We start from the raw sequence: 13,413 nt of genomic DNA, 5'->3' as shown, positions 1-13,413 counted from the left end.
GGCGCAGGCGCACAAAGGAGGAGGGGAGAGCTCGGCAGCATGGCCTCTCGGGCTAAGCGGAGGCGAGCGGCAGAGCCGCCCGAGTGCCGGGAGGAGGAAGGCGGCGGCGGCGGCGGCGGCGGCGGCGACGCGGAAGACGACTCCTCGGAGGAGCCGGGCAGCGAGGAAGACAGTGACGACGACGACGATGAGGAAGAGCTTAACCAGGTAAAAGAGCGGCCGGGGTTCGTTCCTCTCCCGCCGCCGTGGCTTTGGGAGCAGCTTCTGCCGCCGCGAAGGCCCCTCTGCGCCTCAGGGTCGTCGGCTGGGACCCGTGGCGTCGGCGGCGTTTCTTCCGTGCTTCTCTCGCAACGGTCCCCACCTCCAGGAGTGGGGGGTGGGCGTGAGGGGAGACGACCACCGGCGACCTTGTGACCTGTCTTTATAGCCTCCACCTGCCTCATCCGTCGAGGGGGCTGGAAACCAAAGGTTCCTCGTCCCTGTTGTAGATGCAAGGGGGCTGCATGGGAGGGCAGGGCTCAGTGCTGTGTTTTTTTAAGGGCCAGGGCTCATCCTAAGACCATACGAAGTAACTTCAGAGAGTGATTGATTGATTGGCGGTTCTCTGAGTATGTGCTAGGTTACCAGCTGAAAGTGCAGGTCAGCTTTTGCCACTAAGAGTGCAAGAATAGGTTGGTGTTAAAGCAGCTTTTGTCCAGTTGACAGATGATGATGATGATGATGATGATGATTACTATTTTTTTTATACTCCACTTTTTTCGTGGATGGGACTCCAGGCAGCCTCCAGATAAAAACAAGAACCACAAAAAGCATAGGAAAAAAAGCAATGATATACTATACGCCTGTATAAAATCTGTTTAAATAATTGCAATAAGAACAGCATGGCACCACCAGCCCTTAATGAAAAGCAGTCAGTTCTGAAAAGCCTATTGGGACAAGAAACTTAAGATTGCTTCGGGGCATATTAATGCCAGCACAAAGTCTGAAGTAGGCTTTAGCAGGTCACTCTTGAGAGTAGTGCAACTAGCACACTGACACCGTTGTGCTCTTTCTTTCATGGGACAACAGAAGTAGGGTGATCTGCTTCAGGGGCTGTCTTTGAGTGCCTGCCAGTAAGATTGGTAGGTTACCTTAAAAAACAGGCAGGATCTTCTCCATGGTTGCCCCAAAACTGGAACTCTGTTCCAGTTGACATATGCCTTCTTGCTTTATTACATACATTTAAGTTGACCTTGAAGAACTTTTCAGTGCTGCATTTAACTGAGTCCATAGATACCTGTATGTTCAGAGGAGCATGCTAAATGTAAATTACAGTGGTACATCTAGTTATGAACTTAATTCGTTCCAGAGGTCTGTTCTTAACCTGAAACTGTTCTTAACTAGAGGCGTGCGTTCGTTAATAGGGCCTCTTGCTGCCTCTGTGCCGCTGGCACACAATTTCCATTCTCATCCTGGGGCAAAGTTCTCAACTTGAGGTAACTCTTCCAGGTTAGCGGAGTTTGTAACCTGAGGCATTTGTAACTTGAGGTACCACTGTATACACATTTCTAGTGTTACTTTGTGAGGATGTAGCCTTTAAAAATGGCTTTAAAAATAAATAAATGAGACAGTTCATTGCACAAGGAGAGGGGATGTTACTGATCATTGTCCACACTCCCCACATCTCATTTAGAGTAATGTATGGTAATAGATACTACAGATTGCCACTTGTACATGGTAAGCATCTGTACCAGGTAAATCTTTAGTACTTCTAAGATTGGATGTGTCTAGTTCCCCCCGCCGCCCTCTGAACTTCTTTTGAGGTCAATATTTCATTGCAAACACCTGTGTGATTGTCTTTTGTGCTTATTTACAGGAAGTAAATATTGAATTTGAAGCTCATTCAATATCTGATAATGATAAGAATGGAATAAAAAAATTACTGCAACAGGTATGTATGTTTCATCTTGTGACACTTGTAGCTTTTTATGTGAAAATGGAATTAAGAGGAAGAACACAAATGCTATGAATAAATGATAATGCGAATTAGTATAACTGTGACTTGAGTTCATGAGTCCCTAAACTATTGCAGAACTTACATTGGTTGTTCTGTTGCATTCTGAAGCATCTTCACACTCTAATCGTTTGCAGTATCTGTATCCCAGTTTTGGAATATTTCAGGGTCAAACTAAACATTTATCTTAAAAGCATGTTTGAATTCCATGCTCAGGATTCCGACATCTTTATTTTATAAAACTAGCCTTGGGGGCGGGGATGCTGAAGGAGGGGGTTAACTCTTTTCTCCCACACTGCTCTGTTTTCCCTTGAAGCTGCTCTGCTTGTTTGTGAGCAGGTGGAAGTGGTTCAGATCAGGGACCCTGCTATTGCATTCAGTAAAGAAAAAGACATGGAGAATCCCAAGCACAGGGTTCAAAAATGCCTTTAACATGCACTCCATTGTGTCTCAAGACAGACGGATGCTAACAAGTTTGAACCTCACTATAGCTGGAAACCTCATTTTTCTGATTCCTAAATTGATTTCAACCCCTTTCCACTTCAGAACTAAAGATCATGCCACAATTCTGATATAATAAATTCATTTGACAGCAGGGCTAGTCTTCTCTTGCATAGTGTCCTCTGGATGCTTTGGAATAAAGTTCTCATAATCCCTGATCATTGGCCATTGTGGCTCAAGTTGACTGGCATTGTAGCCTATAATGTGGAGAGCACAAGGTTAGTGAAGGCTGGTATAAAAAATTACATTGTGGCACTGAAAATATATGAACTGGAAAAGAATATGATTACACTCACTAAGAAGAGGGGTTTACAACACAATCCTATATGACTGCTCAGAAGTAAGTCCCATTGATTCAAATGGTACTTATTCCCAGATAAGTGTGTATAGGATCGGATGCCTAAATAGGGTGAACCTAAACGAATTGTACCAAAATCAATTTGTTTTGGTCCTAGAATGCTAGCCTAATGTTAGTTTTCATGGAAATTCGGTCTGTGGCTGTTTTTAGCTTTCAGGGATAGAACACTAAAAGTTGTAGCTGGGAAATCTGAGTCCACAAAGCAATATGAATCTTAATAAGTGATCCAGAAAGTGTTTAACTAGTAAAACCCTGCACCACTCTTTCCCTTCCAGCTGTTTCTAAAGGCTCCTGTTAGTACAGCTGATCTGACTGATATATTGATACAACAAAATCACATTGGGAGTGTTATTAAGGTAAGAGATCTAAACCCATGTTAATTTATGACATTTTATGGAATAAATCTGTTGATGGTTAACAAGATATTTTGATCCTTGGTTAATACAGCATTTGGGGCTGAAACGTACATGCTTCATTCAGGGCATCTGTCCACAGCACACATGGTCCAAGAGTAAATAATGCATATAAACAATTATTTAAGCAAGCAACAAAATGGACTTTCCGCTTACTGCTATGGTAGCAGTACTTTTGTTCCAGCACTAGGATCATGATAGTTGATAAACAAAAGTAAGGGATGAAAACACATATCTCTAGGGGGCAAAAGGCTACTTTGCATCTTTTTCCTAATTATACCTGCCAGTCCTCATCCTGTATAAGTTGCAGTAGACCACAAACAGCATCTAATCTTGGCAAAATAAAAACAAAAGAATTTGAATGCAGGGCATTACAGAAAGAGAAATTATTCTTGCACTTATATTTTTAATGGGCTACTGGTCATACCTCCACCATTGATGGGACCCAGAGCAGAGCCTTCCCTACAGATTGCACCCTTACTTTTAATACTGAAAATAGGAACTTTTGGAAATACTTACTCTGGCCACACTTTGGGCATGGAGTAATTGTTATTTGTTGTTGGTCATGCCCAATAAGTGCTTGCAACAGTCACAGAAAAATGTACTGCATATGTTACTTATAACACTGCTGGTTATGCATTTTTCCCTGGTAAACCGTCACAAAAAAAACCAAAACAAAACCACTGGCCAGAAGTTGTAGCACTAGAGAACAGCACGTCTACAATACTGCTACCAAGTCTCTGAAACATTCATAAAATCAATGGACTTAGATTGGGACATTTCACCTTGGGAACTGAGTTGCCATCAGTTTTTACTCTCAGCGACCTTTGGTTTCTGTTTCTGTGTTCACTTATTCTGAGAAGGTGGCCCACTGCTCTGCTTGTCTGCTTGTGCTACCATATAGTCATGCAGAGGGATGGAATACAGAATAACTGGAATTTCAGTGATCAGCTGGGAAATTCTGGCAAGATTCTGGTATGATTGCAAGTCTCTGATCCTTGATAGTTAAAGAATCTAGACACAGTTTTATCACTTCAGATAGACATTTATCTAGCTGCTGGAACTATGGAGCAAATAGGTCACAGTGTTGAGGTGGATATAATGGCACGGTTCTAATAGAAAAGTTATTTATTAAAATTCTTTCAAAAATATGCTACAAGGATGACATACAGCTCAATTCTACGAATGCCTACTCTGAAGTAAGCCGCTTTGTGTTTAATAGGCTTTTTTCTTATATATATATATTGACATTTTCTTCTTGACTATGATGCTTGCAGAAAGACTTAATAGTGAACATGCATTTGGTTGTATTTTCTCCTTTGTTTTCTGTTTAATAGCAAGCAGAACTTTTAGAGGAAAGTGATGATGATGATGATGATCCTGATGAGGTTTTTGGCTTCATAAGCCTGCTGAACTTAACTGAAAGGAAGGTCAGTAATACTACTTTGTATTTAACTATGATGATAATCTGCCTGTCAACTAAATTTGAATATTTTGGCACCTTACTGCTATCCATCCTTTTCCCTGTTTTATTTCTGTCTGGCATCAGAGTGAACACAGTCAATACAAATAGAAACATCTGCTGGAAATGATTAAACATCACACCCTTTCCAAGAAAAGGGAGTGGAGGAAGCCTTCACTGAGAATATTTCTTGTTCAATATAGTTGCACACAATTCATTGGGGTCAACAATACCCCACAATATTAAATACAAAAACCTACGCAGATTAGATGTGGGGTCTAATTGTGGCCACATTTTTTAAACATAATTTGTAATTAGCATACATATAGCATAATTAAAACTGTTCCACAAGTATAACAGTCCAATACTCATAAGCTTTGAATTATCTGTAACAATAATATATCTCAGAACTTGCAACCATAGGGCCGCAGCATACTTGGGGTTACGTTCCAGGTGTTTGTGCACAAAGGTAAAATTGTGCAAAGGCAGGAAGACCCCCGGAACAGCCTTACCTTACCGGGCTGTGGGAAGGTTGTGCAAGACTTCTGGAAGGTTGTAGGAGGCACCCAAGAGATCTCGTGGTAGCCTTACAGAGCCTTGCAAGATGTTCCCAGAGTCTGGTAAGCAAGGTGGAGGGCTTTAAAACTCTTTTATCACTAGAAAATCTGATGTGGAAAGTGCCTTGTTTTGCTGAGCTCTAGGAACGCCATGCAAGATCTCATGGGCTCTTTACAAGATCTTGCAGGATCTTAAACAGCCCCTTTCAGCTGCCCCCTCCCCGCTCTCCATTAATTTATTTATTTTCCCACCGCCCACACAAAACTGGAATTGCATAAGTAAATCATGTGTAAGTTGTGGGCCTGCTGTACATAATTCTCAAGCACCCTGTGCGCAATCACATTTCACAGCTGCATGAACTGGATAGGTAAAACAGTTCAACTAAAACAAATAATTGCTGTAACTTTCTGTCATCATTTTGATTGCAGACATGACACATTTTTCCTTCTCTTGTTGCCAAGCAGTTCTGAGGCTGCTTTTCTTAAAGTTCCAGGCAAGCTGGCTCTGTATATCAAAACTCAACTCAGGGTTTGATAAATCGTAGACTTGGGTCCTGGAGTGCTGGTGCCAGTATGGGTTGTTGAACTTAGGGTAGGCAATGTCTGCTAGATTGGTTTTTTTTTTTTTTATTAATTTTTTTATTAAATTTTGACATAAATATATTTCACAAACATACAAAAGACAAAATGAAAAAGAAAAAATAGAAAAAGAGAAAAAAACAAACAAACAGAACATGAAATACATACAACTTTGATGACATTGATCGACTTCCCTTTATCTCGATTTCGGAAATTATTATCTTGTTTATCTATCTGCTGTGTCTATTCCTTAATAAAACTTTTTACGTAGTAAGCGTTATCTCATGCCTACTGTGATTTCTATAAGTACATATGTGTTTCTGATCAACATTTTAATTTTCCCCTTGTCTCTATTTCCATATATATCCTAAATTTATCCCATTCATTGTTAAATTTTGCACTTCTTTGATTTCTTATTTTCTGTGTCAATTTAGCCAGCTCCAAATAATCAGATAATTTAAGTTGCCACTCCTTTAGTGTTGGGATTTTTGGTGTTTTCCAGTACTGTGCTATGAGGGTTCTGGCGGCCACCGTTGCATATTGAAAAAAGGTTCTATCTTCTTCTTTGATATCCTTACCAATTATCCCCAGCAGGAAGGCTTCGGGTTTTTTAACAAACGTGTATTTAAGAATTTTTTTTAATTCATTATAGATGGATTCCCAAAATTTTTTGAGAATCTCGCACGTCCACCACATATGAATGAATTCGCCCTCCTTGCTCTTACATTTCCAACACAGTTTATCGCCCGTTCTATACATTTTATGTAGTTTTACCGGCGTTATGTACCATCTGTACATCATCTTGTACATGTTTTCCTTTAGTGTCGTGCATGCTGAAAAATTCATATCTTTACACCACAATGCCTTCCATTTGTCAAACTCTATGTTGTACCCTAGGTCTACCGCCCACTTCACCATTACATCCTTTACTTCCTCGTCCTTGGTGTCCCACTCAAGTAACTGGTTGTACATTTTTGATAATAATTTTGTTTTACTTTCTATTATTTCAATCTGAAATCTAGATTTCTTGTCATTTATTCCGATCTTATTATCTTCCCTCCACATTGAATTAATTTGATGGTATTGAATCCAGCCAGTCAGCTTGCTTTTTATTTCTTCATAAGGTCTAATCCTCCACCCGGATTCTGTTTTGGTTAGTAAATCTTCATATGTCCATCTTTCCCCCTCTATATTTAATTTTTTAATTGTTAGAATGTCTATTGGTGATAACCACCAGGGCGTTTTCTGCTCCAACAGTTTTTTATTCCTTTCCCACACTTCCAGCAGTGGCCCTCTGAAAATGTGGTTAGAAAAACCTTTATGAACCCTTCCCTTGTCTCGCCATAAATAGGCGTGCCAACCGAATCTTAGATTAAACCCCTCTAGATCTAACAAATTTTTGTTTTTGATGACAATCCAGTCTTTTACCCAACAAACAATGTCTGCTAGATTGGAAAAACCACCATTGGCTACCATTTGATTATGCATTTGCATGTGGTCACAGATGTCAACACTACCTTTGGTTTCATTTAATAAATCAATAAATATAGTAAAGAACAATCTCAGGCAGGGAATTCTGGTCTGAGATTGTTGCACTATTATACATTGACAAAATAATAAGAATTTTCCTTTCTTCCTCTGATACATTATTTACAAATGTCAGATATTCTTGAAAAAACAAAAACACTGCTGTTGACACTTTTGGATTCATGAGCCAGGAACTCTAGGGGAATTTAAGGCTTGTTTCTTTTTCTTAGCTAATCTCCCAAGCAGCAACACAATAGTGAAATTATCAGTTGCTATATTCTATCTAGCAGGCTATAAATGTGTTAATTTTTCAACCACCATCTACCTATGTTTTGAGCTGCTGAGACAAAGGAGCCATAATTTTATGCCATATTTTGTGGGTCTGGATGGCATATATTGCCTTGTTGGACGTCTTCCTCTGAACAGCCCAAATTGTTCATTAATTGTAACATTCTCATACAGCACAAAGCAATGTGAGAGTGGCTTGATGAACATTTCACAGGTCGTGTGTAATGGGCAAGCGTCCTTCACATGAATAATTCAACATTAAAGCCTATCGCCACATCTTTTGATTCTTTTGAAGGAGGCCAGTGACATTGCGTCCTGGAAGTTTTGCAGCAACCCTCAACAACACATTTTGCAAAGATCTTTCTGTAAACAGAGAAATGTGATCATCCAAAGCTTCTTAATTAAGAGTTGCCATTAAGTCTAGCCATCTGCTGAAGTGAAGGTGTACATTGCTTGCAAAAATGTGCAGATGCAGTTGAGGTTGCGTTGACCAAGTTAGTAACTTTTGTATAAACAAAACAGGTTTTTAAACAGGTTTTAAAACATGTAGGGGTACTGTCAATGACCCCTAATACCATTTGTAGTAATGTTAAGGAAATGTAATGTAATGTTAAGGAAAGTGAGTAATTTTTCTGGTATGAAAATTATGGAAACAATATTTCACCTTCTGTGCTCTCTTCCTGCATGAAAAGAATGAAGAGAGTCTAGGTGTCTGTTGAAATGGCATGTGAAAACTTTTGGAGGGATCAGTTTGACGTGACACTTCATGTGTCTGGCTGTGTGACTTTCCAGGTTATTTAAATATTGAAATGATAATATATATTTTTAAAAAAATAATTTATGCAACTTTAAGAATCCTTTGAAGGATGTTAGTTTGCAGGGGTGTAAATATGTATATTAATCTAACGAAGTGGAACATATGCAACAGCAAAAGTGAAAAGAATAAAAGTGCAAAATCGACAAAAATAATCCCAGTGGTTGACTTTAATTTGGCTTTGCAATAGACATGCATGAGCCATTACACTGTTTTAGAACATCACCAATGGTGCTATTAGGCAATAGCAAACTAAGTCATACTTGGAATAGATTCACTGAAATAAATGGATTTAACATTGTATATCACCTAATATCTGTTCAGTCTCTCTCTGGATGAGTGCAGTTATACTTAAGAGCTGTGGAAATAAGAAGAAGAAGAAGAAGAGTTTGGATTTGATATCCCGCCTTTCACTCCCTTTAAGGAGTCTCAAAGCGGCTAACATTGTCCTTTCCCTTCCTCCCCCACAACAAACACTCTGTGAGGTGAGTGGGACTGAGAGACTTCAAAGAAGTGTGACTGGCCCAAGGTCACCCAGCAGCTGCATGTGGAGGAGTGGAGACGCGGACCCAGTTCCCCAGATTACGAGACTACCGCTCTTAACCACTACACCACACTGGCTCTCACCTAATAACTGTTTAATTGAAGATTATTTCTGTAAGGAAAGATCATGTTGGTACTAGAATGGTGTTACTCAATAAACATTTAAAAACTCAGTAGGATCCGGTTGTAGTTTCCTGTTGTTTGCATTGCTTAAACAAAATTATAACCCAATGTTTTAATGCATTGATTTATCACTTTCATTTGCTTTATTAGGCCATTTATGCTGAGTACTTCATATAATTTTATAAAGTATTCTTTTAGTCATGTGGCTGGCTCTGTGGCCCTAAGCAAGAGTGGAATGCTAATGCTTGGTTACCATTTTTGTCGTCCTTTCCGAATTAAAACTCCCCTACATGCATTCGTTTGAGCGTTGATTAAATAATCTAAAAAGAAATTCCTACAAATCATTAAAAGTCACAGCAAGAAATTTCCCAGAGTCCTGTAAAACAATGCCCAGAAGCTCTCTTTTCAAGTTGCCTTATGTAAATAATTATTCTGTAATGCAAAGAAAATCTATCCTTTGATTCCTAGGGTACCGAATGTGCTGAACAAATTAAAGAGCTGGTTTTAAGCCAGTGTGAGAAGAACTGTGAACAGAGTATGGTTGAACAGCTGGATAAGCTCCTAAGTGACACCACCAAGCCTGTGGGCTTCCTACTAAGTGAAAGATTCATTAATGTACCTCCCCAGATCGCTCTGCCCATGCACCAGCAACTGCAGTAAGAGCTTTTCCAAAACCATTTTTGAACAGAATTATTTTTTTTTTTATCCTCGGATAACCTCTGAAATCTTATTTAAATGGAAATGTGTAGAGTGGGAAGAAAAAGGTCCCCCGAGAAGCAGAAACCAACATTTTTAGTATTGATCTCTTAAAGTGGCCTTTGGTGCAAACATTCAATATTTCACATATTGTGTATAGGTGAGTTTTACTCATATGTGAAAGCACTTTGTAAGGGATGAAAAAAGCCACTTAGAATTACTCTGCAATATATTGGATCCAGACAAATGTGTTCTGTGAATTGTTTTGAGAGTTGTGCTGTCGCTTGGAGAACACTCACTAAAAACATCTACATTCTAACCATTTATCTTTTATTATAGTGGTTTCTGTTCCTGGCAGATTGGTTACAGAAATTTGTATAAATTTCTGAACTTTTGACTAAACTCTGGATATTTATTTTAAGAATTAAGGCTGATAAGTGAGATGCATAATCAGAGATCAGTAAGCAGTTTTAGCAAAGCTGATGCCAAGAATTCAGAGAAGAATCTTTAGTTGTTTGTAAAGATTTTAAATAGTTCTGGCAGTAGAATAATTTGCTCTTTCCCCCTGGTTTCATGACCTTGTTTGTTTGTTGTTGTTACACCAGTTTCCTGATTCAGACATCACAGAACACTGGATTTAAGGAATATTAAATATTCATAAAAACTGGGAGCAAGGAGTGTAGTACAGACATATTCCTGGTCCAATAAGCTATGGTTTATAGAACTGGAAGTGCCCACAGCTTTGGTTCATGTAGAGAGAGATTCACCACAATTTGGGCCATATACTAAAACAAACCTTGCTTAGTAGAGTTGCTGCAAACCTCTCTCCAGGCATTTGTGGTCTAGCTAAGCCAGAATTTGATTTAGCATGTTGGGTGAACTAGGCCAGTGTTTTGCCCAGTAACCACCAGCTTTGTTTCTGGAACGTTAGGTGATCTTCCTTAATGCACTTACATGTAAAAAGAGAGTGGAACAGAAATATTTAATTTCACAATTATTCCCCTAAGCAGATTATAAATTCTCCTGGGGGACCATAGGTCTGCAGGGCTCATGAAGGACAAGTCTTCAGTTTCAACGAAGCAGCTTTTTTGCTGTGGAGTGAGATGAAGAGAGGCAGTGTGAAGAAGAGGAAGGAGAAAAAGATGCATAATCCTAGTTTCCTTTTATATTTTAACAACAGCAGGAGCATTTGTTGCTCAGAATGTTTTCACTCACCTCTTAAGGGATGGTGGAACAGTGTGTTTATGCACACTTCTGAGGATTGTGTTGGCACATGAGAAAGCACTGTTGTGGCAAAGCAGGAATCTTTATTTGAGGATTGGGCTGAAAATATGTGAATCTCTTGAGTGAGGTCTGGACACAATAGAAGTGTTTTCCGACTGATCTTTCCTGCAGTTGTGCATAGGTTTGACTGAAGCATGAAGAAATTTTTGGTGTAAATATGTGTTTATTTCTAGGAAAGAACTAATTGAAGCTCAAAAAACAAACAAACCTTGTGGAAAATGCTACTTCTATCTTCTAATTAGCAAAACTTTTACTAATAAGAAGAGTAATATCAGAAAAAAGGGAAGCAGCAGCCACCAGAAAGAAGAACTGATGTTTTCAAATGCTGAGGAAGAATTCTTTTATGAGGTGAGACTTCTTTGTTGTTGATCAACTTTTTTAGTGTATTTTGATGTATACTGGGGAACCTAAAAGATTTGAGGCTGTTTTTCTTTCTAGTGTGTAGCAGCTATTGAACGTGGTCAAGGCAAATTGTTCAGCATAGATAAGGCCCACAGTGCTGGAAAGGGGGCAGGGAAAACAATGACAAAAGATCTCCATTGCTCTTGCACCCCAGTTCATGCATCCTGATTCAATGGAGTCAGCTCCAGGTTCAATTGCCACCACTACTGCAGCAGCAGCTTTGCTCGGAATGGCCTGCATTGAAGCTGTCCTTGGGGCTGAATGGGGAATGAATTTGGTTTTGCCAACCCTAGTCACAAGGACTTGTGTCTGGCTAGCAGAAGTATAGCTTGGGTGCTGCAGTCTGCTGTCAGGGATATTTCTGTGTGCAGATCTTGCCTGTGTTGATTTGAGGGGTGGCAGCTAGTGGGTTGTTTTTATTTTTTTGTAATGCTTCCCTGCCCCATCCTCTCCCTACTCTTTTAAACTTCCTCATTATTTGCATGCAGTGTCCCACTTGACTTAATACAGGGAGTAGTGTTTTTCATTAATTGCCTGATGATCTGCCAGATTTCAGAAAATATTCTTTTAGCCCCAGAAGCACTTGTACACACATTCAGTAGTTCAATCTGTTGTTTTCTCCCCAGCCATATCCCAGATTAGCCTAGCCTAGCAGACCAGACATAATAAGTTCATGGCCATATTGTACATTGCTGTAAACTGCTTTGAGTGTGATGTAAATGGAAAGGCAGTCTATACATAAAAGTTAAAGACAATTGCAATGCCTAATTTTTTAAAAAAAATAATTAGTCCTGCTTGTAGAGAGATTTGAAGATGCAGTTTCCTTTGTATGTTCCAGTTTTCAGGGGTTGCCACCATATCTGTACATTTATATATTGATTTCTAATGTTTTTAAACTTCTCATGACATTGTATCAGTCCTTGCCATAATACCTTCTGAAAACTAAAATGTGGTTTAGAACACTTTAAAATTGAGTGACATCATGAAGAAATAATATAATTTACATACATCCTATTTATTTGCATGATCAGGTAGGCATACCATGTGCTTTTAAAACAGAATATGGGAATTGTCTGAAAAATAAAGAGTTGTCCAAGGCTACATCTTAACATGATGCTATTTTCCCTTGGTTCAGCCTACTGGTTCATTATATGTTTCCAGAGTCTCCTCTAGGGTGTGCAGTGACCTTTCTCAGCATTTATCTCTGCATACTATGTAGAAGCATTCAAGCAAGTCTTAATTTGGTATGCAAGTTTATGAAACATTGCACACCAAGTTCCATAACAGGACATCGAATCTTCGGTTACCACTGTGTCTTATTAAAATGACTTTACCTGGCCTTTCTTTGTAGACAGTGTAAGTTATATACGCATTCTTAATTCTTTTTTAAAAGGAAGCAGAAATACGGCAATTCAAATGCTTTTACGAGTTTGCTTATTTTGTTTTAGAAATCGCTTCTGAAGTTCAGTTACTCAGTAGAAGAGGAAAGCGACTCATGTTTGGGAGGCAGATGGTCTTTTGAAGATGTACCCATGAAACCTTTACGAACTGTGATGGTAATCCCTGCTGACAGGATGAATGCCATCATGGATAAACTCAAAGAATATCTTTCTGTCTGAACCACTCTCTGTGCTAACGGTTTTGTGAAGTCCCCCTGTAAAAGTTATTCGACTTTACAGTGGTGCCTAGAAATTTTCCATACCAATTCTGCATTATTTCAGGATCTCCTTTATATTCTCATAAAATACATCACCTACACAACTTGTTCTTATTGGCAGAGAATTGCCATTTTGAAACATCAGTGATTACAAGTGCAATAAAAAACCCCTCAAAATAGTAATCATTTAATAATTGTTGAACACTTTTCTAACTA

The 13,413-nt window shown here is 39.1% G+C and overlaps 1 protein-coding gene across 1 annotated transcript; it reads left to right on the top strand.

Annotated features, from left to right (window-relative positions):
* BCCIP (BRCA2 and CDKN1A interacting protein) lies at window positions 1-13,380 on the top strand. Its single transcript, XM_079977157.1, has 7 exons — window positions 1-207; window positions 1,856-1,930; window positions 3,128-3,208; window positions 4,603-4,695; window positions 9,627-9,814; window positions 11,312-11,486; window positions 12,989-13,380. Exons 1-7 carry the CDS (start codon window positions 40-42, stop codon window positions 13,157-13,159), a joined length of 951 nt encoding a protein of 316 aa, XP_079833283.1. The 5' UTR covers window positions 1-39; the 3' UTR covers window positions 13,160-13,380.
* Window positions 13,381-13,413: the final 33 nt, after the last annotated feature.

The sequence above is a fragment of the Podarcis cretensis genome (genome assembly GCF_951804945.1).
Source record: "Podarcis cretensis genome assembly, chromosome: 5".
In the NCBI taxonomy this organism is placed as follows: Eukaryota; Metazoa; Chordata; class Lepidosauria; order Squamata; family Lacertidae; genus Podarcis; species Podarcis cretensis.
Note: the sequence above shows the minus strand (reverse complement) of the source record. Positions and strands in the feature narration are given on the sequence as shown.

What these genes read in the sequence shown, in the direction of transcription:
- BCCIP (XM_079977157.1), top strand. Translation starts at nt 40, where the DNA reads ATGGCCTCTCGGGCTAAGCGGAGGCGAGCGGCAGAGCCGCCCGAGTGC. An exon ending in ATGAGGAAGAGCTTAACCAG is followed by an intron (nt 208 to 1,855) that starts GTAAAAGAGCGG and finishes GCTTATTTACAG; the next exon opens with GAAGTAAATATTGAATTTGA. An exon ending in CCCATGCACCAGCAACTGCA is followed by an intron (nt 9,815 to 11,311) that starts GTAAGAGCTTTT and finishes GTTTATTTCTAG; the next exon opens with GAAAGAACTAATTGAAGCTC.